The sequence below is a fragment of the Musca autumnalis genome, unplaced genomic scaffold (genome assembly GCF_047663935.1).
Source record: "Musca autumnalis isolate F117 unplaced genomic scaffold, ASM4766393v1 scaffold_2, whole genome shotgun sequence".
Lineage (NCBI taxonomy): Eukaryota > Metazoa > Arthropoda > Insecta > Diptera > Muscidae > Musca > Musca autumnalis.
Window position 1 is genome coordinate 179,263,151 of NW_027411755.1, and position 20,011 is coordinate 179,283,161.

A 20,011-nucleotide genomic window follows, 5' to 3' on the forward strand; every position below is an offset into this window, starting at 1 on the left:
GTTAAATCCATTATTTTGAAAAAATGATTGTTGTTGGTGAGATAATAATCTGCATGACTGGAGAATATGTTTGACGTCGACGATAGCACCACATTTGGGACATTTGTTGTCAGTGTTTTTATTAATTAGGTATTGATGAGTTAAGATACTATGACCCATCCGTAATCTAGAGAATGTTTTGATTTTCTTTTTTTCAACGTTTGTTGGGTATGCTGGAGCCTGGTAATGTGGATTTATAGCGCTGTAATGATAATGTTTGAAGTTGTTTCTGTTGTGTGAGAGTAGCTGCTGCATACTACTAGAGATGTGTGATTTAAGATCGAGGCTTTCAATAATTGTATCTGTTATCATTGGCGCGTTGCATGCATGTTTTGCGGCATTGTCTGCTAAAATGTTCCCTGGTTAGTCTACATGACCAGGAATCCAAACTATTTTGATTTTGTTTTTGTTAGATATAAGAAGATCCCTTATTTTATTTATTCCAGCCCATTTTGTATTTGATATGTTTGCGATGGATTTGACTGCAGACAAACTATCAGTTAAAATGACGGTTCTGCCATTGGTATGTGTGGCGATGGATATGGCTTCCAAAATTCCCGCCACTTCGCCGGTGAAAATTGAACAATATTGTGACAAAACTTTGGAGGCTAATATATCACCAGCATTATTTACCACTGCATATGCGGTGGCACTGTTGTTTTTTGAGGCATCCGTATATAGCGTTTTCCAGTTGTTACTTTTTCCTTGAAGTTTTAATTGTTGTTGTTGGCAGCATTTTTTAGACAATATAACAAGAGAAATTGGGAAAAGTCCTTTGCAGTCGTTTTGAGAAATTGTGATAAATTTAGAATTAAAATGCATGCAATCATTAACCAAAAATTACTTTTGCAGTCGTTAAAAAATAAGTTGAAAAATAAGCATTTCTGGAAAAAAGAAAAAAAATATTTAATATTAATAGCCTTTATTGTATAAGGGAAGTACATTTTAAACATTTCATCCCCCGTTGTTTACCAAAGGAAATATTCTCTCAGAGAGGCTAGTGCAAAACATCCACCAAACTCTCTCTCTCTCTCATTTATTTTGAGAGACGATTATTAAGGTAGATGTATCAGCAATCCGTTACAACAATGTCAAAAAGATTTTGCAAGAATTAATAATTTTCTGATTTTCATAGCACAACTTTATTCCGAAATTATTATTGAATGTATTGTTCAACAAATTCCACAAATATTTACATTTTTCATTCATAATTTTGTTTTTTCTTTGGTTCTTGCTTTCAAAAAACACCTTTTTTTACATCTACCTTCATAATATTCCCTATAGTACACATAGGTTTTCATAGTTCGATTACCGGTTACTCTCGAAACATTCGATCAACGATTTCGATCGAATCTCGTCATGCCGCTTTTTTATCGTGTCGAAATCTTTTTCACGAGCAAATACTCGATCGAATCTAATCACGTAATTAGACCCCAGGCCTTAGTACTACTGGTTGGGGATGTGAGAGAGTAATCCATTTCCAGAATTTAGTTCAGCCAATACTACTCTGGTTTGTAAGAAGCACCGATAGATGGGGGATGTTAAGTGCGATAGATGGGGGATGTGCTCCGAGGACGGCTGAATCTGTGTGAATCCTAGTCCTATTTGGCTTGATGGAAATGGGAAAAATCTTCGTCTCGTAATTTCAACGGTTCACTGGAGACATGGAAGCACATTCGATTGCAATTCTCACAGCAGCATTCTTACTGATCTGAATAATGTTCCACTGCATTGCACTTGTATTCTTTAAGCTCTCTTTGGCCCTCCTTACAACAAAAAATTAAAATATTTTTATTTAATTAATTCTCTTTCGAGTTGATCGGTTATGACCTAAGAAGCACATTGAAAAATTAGGAGTCTCAACTCGTAAGAGAATTAATTAAATTAAATCACTAATAATGACCTTCGCCTTAATAAGGCAAAAATAAAATAATTTCAGCATGAGCCAGGCTGGGATTCGAACCGAGTGTCAAGGTTGCCGGCGTCGTAGTGTTCTGAGCCACTATAAACTTTAGTAGACAATAATTGATTATCAAAAATTCTCTGATATATGTAGAAGAGAAAATACAAATGACGTAGGAATAACAATTAGCTTAGTATTTGTGAACATTGAATTGAATGAGATTACCAAGTTGGACTATAGGAAAAGTTTGGATTTTCAATTAACTAACATAATTTCCCATTTGCATTTATCAGCATGAATTGAATATATATACTAGTTACCAAGCTTAGCTTTCTTCTGCCACAAAAACAAAATCTTTATATGGCTGATGAGCGGACTTAATCACCCGTGAAACTTAGCATAATGGTTGGATCATGTGTGGACTTCGGTAGACTCCTAATTTTTCAATGTACCTCTTAGGTACAACTAGAAAGAAAATTAATTAAATCAAAATCGCCTTAATTAGGCAAAAATAAAATAAAATATTTTTATTTTAGAAATGTATTTTTTTTTTATTTAATAAAACAAATAGTTTTTGAACCTACATAGTTCCTTTGATATTCATTGTTATAATTTAAAATAATAATGTGTAATAATGTAGTAATTAGAATAATAATAATAATTATAATAGTGTAGTTGTAGTTGTAATAATACAATAGACATAAAAGGGAATGCAAAGCCTATGACCGAAACAAAGTTGTCTCTATGTTTGAATGTGATTTAACTTTTTTCCTTATATCCTCTCATCATTCCCTCTTATGCTACTTAATCGAAACTAATCAATTCGGCAGTGGCCGGTTCTTCATGAACTGGAGGTGCTGCTGGTGGTTCGGGTTCATGTTGTGGTGGTGCTGGGGCTGATTGTATAGCTTGAATCTGTGAGGCCATCTGTTGTGGGTTATGTTGCATTGGCGGCGGCATTTGTGGCTGTGGTTGTTGTTGTGGTGGTGGGACTTGTGTCTGGGGTGGTGGTAAACCTGGAGCCTGTTGCTGTTGGATTTGTGGTGAAGAAATGGTCGTCATTGCGTTTGTCTGGGTTGATGGTAAATTGCCTATATTTGGTATGGGTGATTGGGCATGCATAAGATGCTGTTGTTGTTGCAACATAACATGGGCTAATTGTGGCTGTTGTTGCGGTGGTGGTGCAGCAGCTCCCATGGGTATCTGAGGTCCTTGTGGCATGGGTTGGTTATTTGTCACTGGTATTTGATTATTGACCTGAGGATGATGGTTATGTGTGGTTATGGGAGGCTGTTGTTGTGGTTGTTGCTGCTGTGATTGCGGTTCTACTCCCATTGGTGGTCCAGGTTGTGGTTGAGTTTGCTGCTGCTGTTGTTGCGGCATCATGCCTCCAGCAGCCATGTGATTTTGCATATGCGGTGGCATCATCATATTTCCTGCCTGAGGCAAACCCTGAGGGGGCATACCAGGATATTGCATGCCGGATAAAGCTGTAGCCTGTGTAGTATGATTATGATATGGAGGCATACCTCCAAGAGCTCCACCAGCTGTCGTCGTAGCACTAGGGGAATATGGATTATAGACACCTGGTGCAGGAATTCCAGCCATTTGCGGTTGCTGAGATGGAGATCCCTGTGGTGGCATGCCAGCCATGGCTGGCATAAAAGGGAATGCTGTCTGATTCATACGATATTGAGCCATTTGTTGTTCTTGGCGCAATTGCATTTCCCTCTCTTGCTCCTGTATGCGATGCAAGGCCAATTGCCGTTGATATTGTAAATATTCCTGTTTCTTTTTGCGCATTATTTCCAATTTTTGGGCCATTTGTATTTGTCGTTGACGTTCCTGTTCCTCAGCCATGCGTCGCAAATTTTCTGCATGTTCATTTCTCAAATCATCCAAAGCTGCCCTTGAATCTTTAATTTGTGCCAACTTATCCTGCAATTGTTCATACCACATTCGTTTATCGTCCAGCTCTTTGATAAACGACAACTGTTGCGAATGTAAATTGGTTAAAGTCATGAACAAGGTCTGTACCGAACTATCGTTGGCAATGCTCCTCCCCCGACTTGAATTCGATTTCATGCGATTAACAAATATCTCCACTTGAGCACGCATATTGGCGGCAAAATCATCAATTTTTTGTTCATCTGTTGATTTTGGACGAAAATCGTTGGCAGTCAATGGTTGCTGTTGTTGTTGGCCCACCATCATTTGGGGTTGGGGTGTAGCTGGCATAGGACTTGGTGCCGATGGACTTGCCAGTGGGGAATCGTTAACTTTACGCTGTTCCCAGTAGCTGCGATTTAAATATTTGGCCAAATCTGGATTGGTTTCTTCTGGTTGAGGTTCTTTGGGTGCTGGTGGTGCTTCGGGACTAGGTGAACGTTGTTGCAAACGATAAGCTGCAATTGTCTGAAAATAAAAGAAGAGTAATGGTATTAGAGATTTTTTTATTAACATCAGCACACTTTGGTTATTTTCCACCTCAATAAAGTATGTGTGTGCGTGCGAAAGAGAGAGGGGGAGTAGGAAAATGCACATTTAAAAGGGTGGAAATGGGCCCAAATTTTTCTACGAACAACGATTTTCATAGGCAACAATGGTGTTTGGGTTTTAAAGGCATTTTGGTGGACCAATAGACGACAAAAGCGTTGATTTTCTAAAGGCTTTATTGAATAGAACCAAAGACTGGAAATTAAACGTGGATATTTAAATCTGTTAGGTGGGCCGAAAGATTTTTGGATTTTTTGAAGATTTCAGTTTGACACAAAGCCAATAAGTCCAGAAAACACACATGATTTTCATTAAAGGGTTTCAGACGGCATAGACGTTGATTTTTTAAAGGTTCCCAGATGGACCCAAAAAACTAAAATCAATCTAAAACGTATTTTTTAAGAGTTTCAGAAGGTCCTAAAGAGGAGAAAAACGTGAATATTTTTAAAGGTATAGGATGACCCAAGACACAAAGGTTTCGAAACATGGCAAATGATTGTAATAGCATTGCTTCTGGAGTTAGTTGAGCAGGGCCTGTATTGCATGCTGGGCAAATGTTTGCACGGTGCCATAAATCCTTGTTCTGTAGGAATTTAAACGGCTGCACCATCATAAACGTTGTTGAGCCAAACCTTTCTAGTTTGTCAGCTGCGATAAATGAGGGTTGTACTCCAAGGACCGCATTCACATCATAGTTTTTTATGGCATTTTGCGTCTGCATTTGTTTAAATGCTATCCAAAACTACTTGATAAACTTGCTGATCTAGGGGTTCTCTTTTATATCGTTGGATCTCTCGCTCTATCCTTAAATCCAGAGAGAGTGGCCGTAAATTTAGTGGCGGATATTTGCACATTCCTCGCGTGGAAAAAGTGGTAATATCACTCATAGTTCGGCCTTTCAGAAATGACATATATGACGCCATTGGCTATAACTTTGTTATGTGGTTCTCAGTGGTCAAAAAATGTAATTAGCAAAAAGTAAAAATAAAAAGTAATTAAAAAATAAGTTGCAGAGTTTCATTTATAAGTTTTTCTTACAAACAGAAACTTTTACCCCTAGGATTTGATCTGAAATATAAATATTTGTCTCCCTGTTTTACAGAATAGCCTTTTACCTTGAGCCACTACTTTGTAGATATTCCGTTCCCAGACTATAAAGTGTGACGTCTATCGTACAACAATTAATCGATTTTTATGAATTCTTCCGGCGGTTAACGTTTGTCCAATAAAGTCACAAGAATAAATGTAATCATTTATCTTTGTTTTCATTTTTGAAATTGTTTGTTGTTGTTGTTTTTCTTAAATCCTACTACTCCCATTCTCTGTCTCGTTTTGATAAGATAAGGCCAACAATGCAAAAAAAGTGTTAATAAATCAAATATTAACAATTACCTGCTGTTGCTGCTGCTGTTGTTGTTTTTTACTTTCGGCCTCCGATTGACTCAGTGCCAATGCTAATTGCAATTCTTCTTCTTCTTTTAATTCTTGTTCTGTTTTACGTGGTGGTGTCTGTATGAAGCATAACAAAAAAATAAATAAACAAAAGCAAAAAAGATAAGAGAAAAATATTATGGAGGAAAATAATGATTACTCACCTGAACTTGTTGGGCTAATGAACTATTTAAATATTCAGCTGGTAAATCGGTTTCCCCAGCGCGTCCAGTTGCCTTAGCCGATGTGGGTCTTTGTAATTGGGCATAACAGCCGTCGCAAACACGTACCTGTTAAAAAGAAAACAAGGCATGAGATTACAATTACATGATTTTATATTTATCTCAAATAATTGAACTTACATCTTTTTCTATGCCAAATTTAGGCAAAGGACATGATTTACTTGTACACTGACCACAAAACACTTGACCACAATTGCGACAATGATGTTTACGATTGGTAAAGGTAAAATCATCACGACAACGATGACATTTTTTACCATCTGTCCAATTGGGTGCCGTGTCCATGGCAAACATGGCATCGGCTTCCTTCAGTTCTGGAAATTGATGACCTTTGGCCTTTAATATGGTCATTGTGTCCTGTAAAGAAATTAAAGGCAAATGTATATTAGACGTTTAATATAATAATTTTGTACGGAAGCCACCTCATTCTGAATATCTTCCACAATTAATTCTTCATCGGAACTCATTCCGTAAAAGGAGTTTGTTTAAGCTTAAATTGATTCTGTAAGATTGTTGAGTCCAATAAAAAAAGCTTTTACAAGTCCTTTAATATATTAAAAATATCACTTTTCCTATAAAGATTCCCTTATGTTATTGTCTCACTTCAACCGCCTTTGTGTGTTCGGCAAAAAGTAGGTATACACTGCGTGTAATGTATTTTTAATTTAATTATTCATTATTTGATGCACACTGCCATTGAAAAGTTCAAACGCTACGATAACGTTTACCAGCCATACTTTTGTGTATTCTTTTGTAGGGGGTGGGGTACGTTTTTGAAGACTTTCAAAAACCACAAAAGAAAATCGAGGCAAAAACATGAGCTTTTTTGTCCAAAAATGTCATTGGCACAAAAAACCAGCAGAAACAAAAAGCAGAAAAAGTGAATAGAAAGAGCTCGGGCCGGTAAAGCACGCCGAACGTTGACCTCAGGATGGATTTCACCCTTTAGGACGTAGTTGAAGCAACCTACTCTGTTGAATTTGTCTGAAAATCAGACTCAGCCTGAGACTCCCAATAAACAGTTTGATGATATACTAAACTCCGTTCATACCCAACCAAGGCTACGGAGACTAAGCCGATTATCGCAAGTCGATGTCGGATGCGGAAGGTGCATTTGGCTAAAAAGCCACACAAATTAACACGGTGTGCCTACCATCTCAACCTTGAGACGCAGACTCCGAACTCGGATCCCACTATTATAGTTCGACTACGAAGCCTTAGGCTTATTTGTCTGTGTTTTTGGAATTTCCATATATATTCAACGTCTTTCCATGATTCAGCGTTTCGGATAATATTTGTAATACCATTCAGACTGTGTAATTACCTTTTCTACAGGAAGAATATCTTGTGGGTTAAAATATCTTGCCCAACTCTTCAGATTAGTCAGAGTAAAGTCGTCCAATGAAACTGAAATTCTTTTCTACCTTATATTTTTGCCGATGAAAAAAGAACAATTTGAATACCCTCCCAGCTAACGGAAAAATCTGAATTTTTTATGACAGGTATGTCTTTTTGTCCTGATTAAAACAAATATTTAGTTCTCTTGGGGAAAGTCAATGCATATTGAATAGGTAGATGTGCCACTTTGCCTTTGGGGAAATCCATACCTCCCGATATATGGGCCTTTGAAGTTCCGAACATTCCCCTGGCTATAATTTCGGCATTTTTGGCCTTTGGCCAGAAATTTGATACTTTCTGGACAGGTGCAAATCTCGTATACGGGAACAGAATTTTCTTTTAAATTGTAATTTTTTCCAATTAGCCGGTCTTTATACACGGAACTTCTAAGGCACTTATCTCGGGAAGTATGGAGTTCCCCCAAAGAACTTCATATTTTTGTAATCACAACAAAAAGGTTTGCGAAAAGACTTCTTTTATTCTATATACATATTTCTATCCACCTAATTTTTTAACTCACCTTAATGGCCTGATATCTTTCAGAATTACGAAAGGCATATGCCCAACATTGTATTAACTCCAACATTTTCGCACGAACATTATCATGATTGGTCTGTTCCAAAAATTGGCTTAACATTGTACAATTTTCTTTGGTAAAGACTTCATCGTGCATTGGTGTGCCACAATTTTTAACCACTGATTCCAAGACCAAACAAGCATAGTAGGCAGTATGGGGATTTGTGGAATTCATTTTCTTTTTGATGGCTGCAAAGGCATTTTTCGGTCTAGAAATTACCAAAAAGAAAAATATTTTTATTACGAGTTATAACTAGAATTCAAATTAAACTTACGTTGTGTCTTTTTGATTGACGGCATCACAACACATCATAATCGATGGCCATTCAGGCTCCAACAATAAATGACTTGTGGCTCCATCTTAAAATAGAGGGGTGGAAAAACAAATGAATTCATTAGTTAGTATATCGGCACAAAAGCTTTAATAAAACGCATTTTGTATAATTTTTTGTTGTCATTGTTGTTTTAGGAAATTATACAAAAGTTACACTGTTTACATCTCCCTCTTCCCGATCATCTAGTGATAATTTTTCTTCATATCACTTTACTTTAATTGATGAGTCACTTTGGTTGCTTTTGTTTTTCTATCATGTCTTGTTTTGCAAAAATTTTTTGCACCGCTCAAAATGCACTTGATTTTCCAAAACTTACCTAAATTTTTATCAAAATTTGTACGAAACATTATTTATTTCGTTGTAACTGTTTGCAATTACAAAAATGGGTGTTGTTTTTCACTGTATTTTCTATTTTTTGTTGCTATTTTATCGCTGCAAAAATTTTCCTGCTTTTCTTTTTCCTTGTCAACTGTTAGGCATCTATAAATCGAAAATGACACAGATTATTTCAGCAATGATAATTTTGGTAAAGTAATAAGTGACATGGCAATACCTTGAATTGTTTTGTTGTAAGTCCAGATATACATTAACCCTGCGTTTACACATAACAGGACAGTTGAGTTCATGTATTAATTGTCAAAATATCTAGAACTGTTTTTGTGACGTAGGTGTCCAGGCAATTTTAGCAGACAGAGTCATTTAAATCAGCTGTTTCTTGTTTATTTACATTTAAATGAACATTCATTTGAAAGAAGAAAGTAAAAGATTTTTAATTTAATTGAACTAATTTGAAAAATATATGCATGGTACAATAATTCATAGGTAGGCCAGGTATGAGAATCGCCAAAAAAATACATCCCTGTCGCTATGGCTTAAAACGTCAAAATTGTTTTGATGAATGATAACGGATGAGTAAACAAAGAAGAAGAAGAACGAAATGTTGAAATGAAAACAAAACAGAGTTGAATTTTTTGATCAATAATAAATATCAACTCTGCATGTCAACACGGTTTTGACAGATTAAGCCATAAAAAAAAATTGTAATCAGCTGCTAGCTGAGGCCTACCTAAGAATTATTGTACCATGAATATATGTATAAAACTAATAACATATTACTGCCTCTCAGTTCAAATAGTGCAATTCTAATACGTATCGAATTATACTTCCTTCAAAATGATGCCAACGTAAAAGAAAAATCGTCAAACAGAAATGTTGTTCTACGGAGATCCGAGCACGAACAGGAAGCCCATATCCTGAAGGATATCCTTTGGAATGACGACCATAACGATGTTCAAAATTTCACTCTTTATAATATACAAACAAATTGAGGAAATGTTATCTTTCGGATGCAGTGTATTTGTAACATACTTTAATATTATTTGTGCAACTTTCGTTAGATTAAGTCCCGGGCCACACTATAGTAATTTCACTGAAATTTTGATATGAAATTATGCGTCTCTAGATCGACGTCCATAGTAGAGTAAAATCATAAAATTGCTGTAGTGGGGAATTCGATTTAAGAACACCTAATTTCATGAAATTTTTTAATGAAATTCACGCTAGTGTGGACCGTGACTAATGAGTGTTTAATGAAAAAGATACCAGACAACTGTATGCCATAATATGCTATCCAACCTATCACTATCAGAGATGGCCTGCCATACCTTTCCAAAATCAATAGGCTTTTGACAAAAATAAAATCACAGATAATTAATTGTTTTCAAATGAATTAAGAATACTACAGGAAATTAGGAATTTAATCATCGATGATAGAAAGTCTTAAAAAAATGTACGTCAAAAGAGCGCCACGACAACGGTCTCCACCCGCAGATGAAATTAAACGTCCTGAAAAACAATTAAACAAGTATCTGTCGGCCTTACTAACAGAGATATATCATCAGCCTGAGCGAATTATATCGCTTTTTTCTAAAAAACTTATGTAATTAGGGGGATTTCTGAATTTTGGGCGTATGAACTTCTCGACAAATTACGAATTAAGGTAAAAGCTACAAAGTTTGCGGGGGAGGTACATAAAGGAATGGTCCGACATAGTCCATTTTGAAAGTGTGTCTTATTTTGGGAGTCATTCCTCTCGATAGATATCGCGTCCAGCAGTTATTTCAGTTGGTCACCATATCAGGAGCATGGACTTGCCCACGAAAAACAATATCGCTGTAAACAGGGTCACTGGGAATACCTTCGAAAAAAATTCCACAGGCTCTTCGAACAGACAACTAACCTCAGATAAACCATAATGTGTGGGTGGTACCCTAAGAAGTGGATCGAAAGGGCCCACATTTGAACATACATATACTAAATTGGTACCAAGATCTATTTAACAGGTCACGTAAGTAGCACAACAACAACTCTATTTTGGCCGAAAATTCTTCAATATGTCAAAATGTTTGTTTACGTTTTCATACAATTTATTCACAATAACAAAATATTTGACAGATTGAAACCAATCAGCTGGCCGTTTTACGCCACCTTATAATTTCATCATGATTGGTACAAAATATTTCGAGATCCAAAGTTTGGACCAAATCGGTTGCTCCGTTTATGAGATATCGCGCGTACCATTTTAGCTAATATCTCCTTGATAGCAACCTTCTTCGAGGAGGAAATATATACATATATCTGGGAGGTACAACTGAATCGAACGATTCTTCTCTCCAAATCGATCGAACTAATAAGTCGATGCTTTGAAGATATCATCAACAAGACAAACGAAAAAACGGAGAAGCCACTCCACATTCGATATTTCTGATGAGCTGCTACCAACAGCAAAAAATGTCACATAATGGTGGTTGTGTGGGTTCGAATCGTCGACTTTCCATTTTCACTTGACGAAAAATCATCGGTCATTGAGCTCGACCAGCGTCAAAAAAGAAAACTAAACCCAGAACTTCCTTCATTGAGTGTCGGGTCAATGGTGTAATTCCGTTATGGCTACTTTGAGATTGTTTCCCTTTCGTCTTTTCGTGTATATAGCAGTAACTCCTGCCTTTTAACCGCGATACTGCTTATTAGTGATGCAGCTCCTAATTATTTGTCTAGAGAATCAATCCAATATGCTTGCGACCGTTTAAATATATCCTTTTCGCCAATTTGAGACAACCCCGATTGAATTTTTATATGTTTATTACTTTTACTACATTTTATTCTTTTTGGACAAGTATATGACGTTTTCGACGTTACAAATAAGGAGAAGGATTATATTAGCCAGTATTCTTCTTATCCTTTGAACTGTTCGAATCTGATCCATGCCGCCGGCATTTGATGGGAGAGTCACTGGACTTTATGCTCCATGAATTTGTGCCTGATCTACATACGAAGACTATTGATGTGGAGATGCTGCATTTGGTGGTGCTGATAACGCGGATATTCTTGGGGTGATTGTTCGCTGTCGGTACTTTTTGCTGCAAGGCAGCCAGTGCAGCCCGTCTTCCTGGTTGACCACTAGTTTTTGTACCGTGAAACTTCCGATTTGTTATTTTCGGTGCAGTCTGAGAGTCCCTTGGAACACATTACTTTCTATGCATTAATTATTTTGTTATGTAGCTGTCATTGAAGAACATAGTGGTCGAATATTACCACTATACAAATCTATGTTTCCGCCGCTGTTATTTTGAGAGTATTTTCTTGCTTCTTTAATTATTCATTCTAAATAATTTAAACACATCTTTAAACACGTTAAGTATCATATTTCATATTTAAACTTACCTATGCGTTCAACTACCCAGCAAAAAGTTTGGAAGTAGTGCAATGCGGAGTTATGATTTCAATACATCTTTCGATGCAGTCCACACATCTTTCGATGCAGTCCACACTCCGCTCTATACATTTTAGAAGCACTCGCTTATAGATCCCTAGCCAAGCAAGACAATTTTTTGATCCCTTCAGTCGCAGTTTTAAAAGATGTCAATATTAGCTCTGTTCCTTTACGTTCAAGAATCTTCAAGTTTTGCTACTTTTTACTCGAAAAGCGTTCCTTTACTTCAGACACAACACAATTAATATGGGAGCAGTTTACAACTTTTACTTCTTTTGCCGGTTTTACCATTTTTAGAAGTAAAGGAACAGACCAATTATAAGAAAGGAAAAGTCAATTGTGAAAAATTAACTGTAGAGGGAGTTAACCTCTGTTGCTACGATATCATAGCAACATTCTGTTAAACGAAAACTGTTATTCATTGGAATATTGACAAGAAAAACATTAAAACTCAAGTTTGACGGCATTCACTTTTGATTTTTTTATTAAATAAACAATAAAAAATGTAAAGAAATAAATTTCAGCCACAAAACACAACGTTAATGTTTTCTGCCGCGAGAAATGGGAATCAAAAACGATTGGCATTGCTGTTATCAATTCCAGTAAGTTGTGTAGCCATCTGTAACCAAAATATGGAACTATTAGCATATGTTTTTGGAAAATGCATTTGTTCGGGTTTTTATTGCTATACGTCTTTGCAGTTTTTTTCTGAACACAAGAAAGAGTGTCTAAAAATTAAAAGAATTTGTTTAAAAAAATAAAGAAATACAAACTAAAGATACAAACATTACTGTAATTCACGAGACGCAAATTATTTTTGAAGTGGAGTTATGCCAAGTTTACACTTGCGCTCCAAAATCCACTGGATTTTACGAAATCCTGAAATACACCCCGGTGTTTTTTTTGTTGATTTCAAACATATCACAATTATCAAGGTAGATGCATATGCGCAGCTGATCGAACATGAATTTTCAAAACAAGTCGTTGTATATTTAATTAGTCATCAATAATATACGACAATATAGAACTTTACAACTTTATTTCGAAAATTACCGTAATGTTTGGTTTACATTCGGCGTCTTTTCGTGATTTCGAAGGCGTTTCGTGATTTCGCGCGAAATCATGCAAAATTTATCATGATTTCGCATACAAAAATGAAATCATCTTATTTCGTGATTTCAGCGAAATCAACATCGAAATCACAGTACACATGATATACAACCCTGGTTTTGCCTAAAAAAGTACCAAAAGTTGCAACACTTTTCACGTATCACAATAAACAAGGTAGATGGTCAATTGCTGCAACAAAAAAAATTTTGTATCAAAATTTGTAAACAATGTGAAAGAAATATTAAATTACTTTGTTACAGTGCTATTTTTCATTGTGTTCCCGTACTTTTTAATGGTAATGTTAAAAAAGAGCGAATTGTAAAAAATTGCTTCCCCATACAAATTTCTTAAAAAATACGGGAACGAAAAAATGACGGAAATTGCAAAAACTGCAGCAGAAATGTCAAAATCAACGTATCAGCTATCGTATCTAGATACCAATTAACATGCAGCTAGTTTATACTAGGCCAAAATTGTATTGCCAAAAACAGGAGAATAGGGTTTTATTCGGCGCTATTTTTGTTCAAAGAGAAATGCAAATCTTGCTAGATTTCGGAGTACGGGAACACATTTTTAGCACCAAACGGGAAAACTGCTGCAAATATTAATATTTTGCAAGTTCTGAACACAAATTTTATGTATCAAAATTTATTATTATTATGTCTCAACGATAAAATCATTTTGTATTTTTTCATTTGTTAATACTATACACAATTTATACGATACATGGTATAAGTAAAGAGGTAGATTTAAATGAAAAAAATCTATAGAACCCTTGTTTTTCTTGAATTCCTAAAACTTCAAAATAAAAGCAACAAGTGGGTTTGTTTACAATGCATTTTTTGAGCATTTTATAAAAAACGCGAAAAATGAATGAAGAGTTAATTTTTCTCCACATAATCGAGTTGTGAATATGATAAACTGATTGTTTCAATGCAAATCTCACCAATTTCTTCCATACAAATGGTCTAAAAACAATTTTAAAAATCATTGAATTCGATTGTTTTTAAAATTGTTTGGCATATTATTCAAACACCACACATACATACACAGTTTGTTTATATTGTTTTGAAGTTTTAGGCATACTCGAATGAAAAAATTTAAATTGACATAAAGCTTTGGCTAACCTTTCTTATTAAACCATGATACGATATATAGATAATTGTACGATAATTTTCGAAATAAAGTTGCAAAGTTCTATATTGTCGTATATTTTGATGACTAATTCAATTTACAACAACTTGTTTTGAAAATTCATGTTCGATCAGCTGCGCATATGCATCTACCTTGATTATTGTGATATGTTCGAAATCAACAAAAAAATAAGTGTAAACACCGGGGTGTATTTCAGGATTTCGTGAAATCCAGTGGATTTTGGAGCGCAAGTATAAACTTGGCATAAAATTATCTATATATCGTATTAATTGTGTATAGTACTAACAAATAAAAAATAAAAAATTATTTTATCGTTGAGACATCATAATAATAAATTTTGATAGATAAAATGTGTGCTCAGAACCTGCAAAATAGTTGGTCTGTTCCTTTACTTTTAAAAATGGTAACAGTGGCAAAAAATGGTAAAAGTGGTAAACTGCTATCATATAAATTGTATGCTATTAAAAGTAAGAGACCACTTTACAGGTTAAAAATGGTAAGAAATGGTAACCTCAGGCACGTAAAGGAACAGAGCAATTATTACTTGAAGTAGTTTGCCCGTTCAGTGCTAAAAATGATTTCCCGTACTCCGAAATCTAGCAAGACTTGCACTTCTCTTTAAACAATAACAGCGCCGAATAACACTCTCCTCTCCTATTTTCTGCCATACAATTTTGGCCTATTAGAAACTAGCAGCATGTTCGTTGGCATCTATCTACGATAGCTGATACGTTGATTTTGACATTTCTGCTGGAGTTTTTGCAATTTCCGTCATTTTTCCGTTTCCGTCTTTTTTAAGAAATTTGTATGGGGAAGCAATTTATGAAAATTCGCTCTTTTTTCTAACATAACCACGAAAAAGTACGGGAACACAATGAAAAACAGCATTTTAACAAAGTAAGTCTTATGCCAGACTATGAAAATTTTCATTAACATGAAAATGAGTTTATAGGTAAGAGGTGTGAAGGGGGTGAAACTCTGTACACAAGGTTCTGTAATCTGAAATCATTCTTTGTGTTTAAATTCGTAACTATCAAACCAAAATAAAATTTTCATATGATTTCATAAATGTGTGTGGACGTCAATGAAAATTTAAAAGAGAATAACAAAGAATTTTCAAATGAAAATTTTCATAGTCTGGCATAAGACTAATTTCATATTTTTTCACATTGCTTACAAATTTTGATAATACAATTTTTTGTTGCAGCAACTGACCATCTACCTTGTTTATTGTGATACGTGAAAAGTGTTACAACTTTTGGTACTTTTTCAGGCAAAAGCGGGGTTGTATATCATGTGTACTGTGATTTCGATGTTGATTTCGCTGAAATCACGAAATGAGATTATGTCATTTTTGTATGCGAAATCATGATTGATTACGCGCGAAAACACGAAAAGACGCCGAATGTAAAGTTTAGAGTTTTTTTGGAAATCTGAACTGGAGTTGGAGGAAAATGAAAAACTATTTGGATGATGAAGCAATATCAGTTGCGGTGTCACAAAAAGCAGAGCAGAAGAAGTAAACTCAGTTATGATCAAATTTAATGGAGAGTTTTTATAATTTGTATTAGTGTAATAAAGTTAATATTCTTGTTTACACGAATAAGCAATATATTTTATTTATTTTGGGATATTTGCAATGGCTTGCAAATCTTTAGACTGCATTTAAATTCAATCCAAAACACTACACCAAAGGCTGTGATTTGGATCGAAAATGGAGTGCATCCTAGCTTTGTGTCGTGGAAGCAAAATGGAGTGCATCCTAGCTGTGCGCTCTCTTGTAAAATTCATAGGTGAATTCATAGGAAAAGATGTACGCCAGCGGCAATTGTTCTAGTGATTTAACTGCATCCGCGGATGCAAACTTTTTGCTGGGTATTTCACAATTCAAAGATTTTTCTTTCAATCTGTAAATTAAAAATATGTATTTCATGTAAATGCAAGAAAATTAAATGACATTTTTGATGTATACATACCATGGCAGAACTACCACGTAGTGGTATCACACCAGCTGATCCATGATACATACCAATAAATTCAAATTTGAAATGGTGCCGTTTGGCTAAATGTCAAAAATATTAAACATTTGCCGAATATGTAAATTTATTGGAAACATGAGCTGTCTGCGAAAATTAGTAGACAGTGCCGAGGCAACTGCCCAAATGTTTGAATGTATTGGTAAATCAGAGTTGTATTTGCAGACAGTCTGTCTTGTGTAAACGCCACGTACAACCCTGCGTTTACAAATGACAGGACAGTTGAGTTCATGTATTGATTGTCAACATGGTTTAATTAGAAAGGTTAGCTAAAGCTTTCTGTCAATTTAATTTTTTTCATTCGAGTGTTCCTGAAATGTCAAAACAAAGTACACAATCTGTGTATGTGTGTGTATTGTTTAAAAAATATGCCAAAACATTTTAAAAACAATCGAATTCAATGATTTTTAAAATTGTTTTTAGAATATTTGTATGGAAGAAATTCTTCAGTTTTGCATTGAAATAATCATTTCATAATATCCACAATTCGATTATGTGGGCAAACCTTGACACTTCATTAAATATTCGCGTTTTTTATAAAATGCTCAAAAAAGGTATTATAAACACACCCACTTGTTGCTGTTGTCTTTAGTAATTTTGACTTTTTAGGAATTCAAGAAAAAGCAGGCGTCTATAGATTGTTTTCATTTAAACCTACCTCTTTACTTATACCATGATTGTCAAAATCTAAAACTTGCCTGTGTGACGTAGGCGTCCCGACAACTGCAAAAACAGTGGTAAAATTATGAGTAATAATCGATTTATTTTAGTTTTAACCCCCAGTTTTTATAAAAATTTTTATTCTTCTCACACGAATTGTCAAATTTTGTAGATCGATTTACTCGCTTTAACGCAAATGTAGAGCTCTGATTTTTAAATGAGGAAGCCTTAATGATATATGGAACGGGTATACGGAAAATTAGATGTGTATGTCATCTGGGAGCTGAGCAATGAATGCCTAAATTATTACGAATATAGACGAACGAACAAAAATAAGTTACAAAAACTGGGGGTAAGTTCACATATTTTGTTTTTGTTCATGTTCATTGGTTTTCAACACATTTCAATTTTAATCTCACTTATTTTTTACAAAATTTTGTTAACTTCACTGTCTCTGCAACAATGATGGACAGCTGGAAGACAGCCGACAAATGCATGCATGTGTTAGTAAATCAGAGTTGTATTTGAAGACAAACTGTCTGGTGTAAACGCCTAGTAAGAAGCGGGCCATCTATGGGATGTTTCTACAACTATTGTTTTTCACAGTCCAAAATTCGTCTAATAGATCCCTAATATGAAATTAAAAAAAAAATACATTCTAATTGACGAATAAAAACATTGTCAAACTCCATCATGTCTCAGGAAGATTCTAGTATTACAAATGAAATCTTAAATGACAAAAATAAACAAGAAGTCCGTTGTCAATTTTGTAATTCACTAATGCTTAAAGAGCAAGAAGGCACCTATGAAAGTAAGCTGGTAAGAAATTTGCTGTTCTCTTTCATCTATCCCAGATCATGAAATTGTTTGTCTTAACTCTAGTTTAGTAAAAACTCTCCGATTTTTTTGAAACTTTTTCCAGAGGTAGATATTGTTGCGCTGATCACGGAAATGTATAATTTTCTTGGGGGACGGACCCGGTTACCCGGTTATTGGACCCGAAAGTCCGGGTACAAAACCCGGGTTAGACCCGGCCCTACTGAACCGATTGCTATCATTGGAAAGCATATGGAAATACCTATCCAAAAAGTGGTCACATGATGAGGTTATTTTCAGATGTTCAGGTGATATAACCCAAAAACTGATTTTTGGACCCGGAATTTTCCATAAAACCCTCAAAAAGTCGAAAATGGGTCCATTATGGGAGCACGCTTAATGTATGTCAGATTATAGCTCCCACTTTAACCTTTCCAAAATGGTGCTATATGTTGTGATACCTTCTCTGGATCCAGAGATATGGCTCTTAGAATCTCGAAAACCCGGTTTCTCCAAGTGACTATTTATAGAAAAAAATTGTAATTTAAAAAAAAAACATTTTGTTCCCTTTCTCGAGATTTGCACCTGTCCATAGGAGAAAGTCTTAAATCCCCGGCCTAAGGCCGGCTATGTACGGAAACATTTATAATTTAAAAGAAAAATGTGTTTCCGTTCCCTAGATTTGCACCTGTCCATAGGAGAAAGCCTTAAATCCCCGGCCGAAGGCCGGCTACTTAAAGAAAAATTTATAATTTAAAAGAAAATTTTGTTCCCGTTCCCGAGATTTGCGCCTGTCCATAGGAGAAAGTCTAAAATTCTCGGCCGAAGGCCGGCTATTTAAAGAAAAATTATAAGTTAAAAAAAAATTTTGTTCAATTTAAAATTTCCCATAGACACCTATAATGTAAAGAAATAAGCCCTACTGAACCGAATTCTGAAGATTCTAAGGGCCATATCTATGGATCCAGAGTATGTATTACAACATATAGCACCATTTTGGAAAGGTTGAAGTGCGAGCTATAATCTGACATACATTAAGCGTGCTCCCATAATGGACCCATTTTCGACTTTTTGAGGGTTTTATGGAAAAATCCGGGTCCAAAAATCAGTTTTTGGGTTATATCACCTGACCACCTGAAAATAACCCCACCATATGACCTCTTGTTGGATAGGTATTTCCGTAAGCTTTCCAATGATACCCATTTTGTATCAATCGGTTCAGTAGGGCCGGGTCTAACCCGGGTTTTGTACCCGGACTTCCGTGATCAGCGCAACAATATCTACCTCTGGAAAAAATTTCAAAAAAATCGGAGAGTTTTTACTAAACTAGAGTTGTTCCAATTGTTTTTGAATGTCCATTCCAGTTTGACTTACCTCTAATGCATCAGAAAAATACCAAAGATATCAATACCATAGAAACAGAATCATTAAGTGATTATTGGGTCATCAATGATATGTTTATGTTCGAGAACATTGGCTTCTCCAATACGGTGGACAAGCGCAAATTTCTTATTTGTGCCGATTGCGACATGGGACCTGTTGGCTATCATGATATCGATACCAAGAAATGTTATGTTGCACTGAAACGGGTGCATCATGGCAAGGAGCCTGCGGCTAAAGCTTTAACAAATAATTCCTAGATTGTGGTAAATAAATGTGTTCTAAGAAACGAATTGTGAGCTTGTCGAATTTATCAACTAAATTGGTTTGAGTTAAATGGTAATGAACTTCGAGGATTGAAGACCTGTGTTGAGGGTATCTTCTGGATTGCTATGAAATGTATATCAAGGTAATTTTAAATTAAATTTGTATGACCCCACAATGGGTTTAAACCATGGGTGACCACGAAGAGAACAGACCAAAATGTGGATGTATTCAAACTATTGGCAACTTATGACTGTATGTTAGTGTGTTTTATGCACGCACGCTACAAAACAAAAACAAATCAAAACATTATCCCTCTTTCTTACGCCCTTCCTATGCATTCGGGTCGTATGTGTGTAAATTGCCGAAAAATTTCGGCACCGCCGTGCCAAAGAAGA

The 20,011-nt window shown here is 35.4% G+C and overlaps 2 protein-coding genes across 2 annotated transcripts; one reads left to right on the forward strand and one right to left on the reverse strand.

Annotated features, from left to right (window-relative positions):
* Window positions 1-2,466: 2,466 nt before the first annotated feature.
* LOC141394950 (hepatocyte growth factor-regulated tyrosine kinase substrate-like) lies at window positions 2,467-8,936 on the reverse strand. The gene is made up of 7 exons (XM_073970130.1): window positions 8,737-8,936; window positions 8,361-8,445; window positions 8,030-8,294; window positions 6,232-6,468; window positions 6,034-6,159; window positions 5,831-5,947; window positions 2,467-4,357 (listed from the first exon to the last, which is right to left on the reverse strand). The coding sequence occupies exons 1-7, from the start codon at window positions 8,765-8,767 to the stop codon at window positions 2,747-2,749; spliced, it is 2,472 nt and encodes an 823-aa protein (XP_073826231.1). The 5' UTR covers window positions 8,768-8,936; the 3' UTR covers window positions 2,467-2,746.
* An 8,826-nt stretch (window positions 8,937-17,762) lies between these two features.
* LOC141393220 (guanine nucleotide exchange factor MSS4 homolog) lies at window positions 17,763-19,642 on the forward strand. The gene is made up of 2 exons (XM_073966182.1): window positions 17,763-17,972; window positions 19,334-19,642. The coding sequence occupies exons 1-2, from the start codon at window positions 17,847-17,849 to the stop codon at window positions 19,607-19,609; spliced, it is 402 nt and encodes a 133-aa protein (XP_073822283.1). The 5' UTR covers window positions 17,763-17,846; the 3' UTR covers window positions 19,610-19,642.
* Window positions 19,643-20,011: the final 369 nt, after the last annotated feature.

Bases quoted from the DNA above. Each gene is read 5' to 3' on its own strand.
- LOC141394950 (XM_073970130.1), bottom strand. From the start codon at position 8,767: ATGTTTCGTACAAATTTTGATAAAAATTTAG. The intron at 8,446-8,736 runs GTAAGTTTTGGA...CTCTATTTTAAG, and splicing joins AAATTTTGATAAAAATTTAG to ATGGAGCCACAAGTCATTTA. The intron at 5,948-6,033 runs GTGAGTAATCAT...TGCTTCATACAG, and splicing joins CATTAGCCCAACAAGTTCAG to ACACCACCACGTAAAACAGA.
- LOC141393220 (XM_073966182.1), top strand. From the start codon at position 17,847: ATGTCTCAGGAAGATTCTAGTATTACAAATGAAATCTTAAATGACAAA. The intron at 17,973-19,333 runs GTAAGAAATTTG...TGTCCATTCCAG, and splicing joins GCACCTATGAAAGTAAGCTG to TTTGACTTACCTCTAATGCA.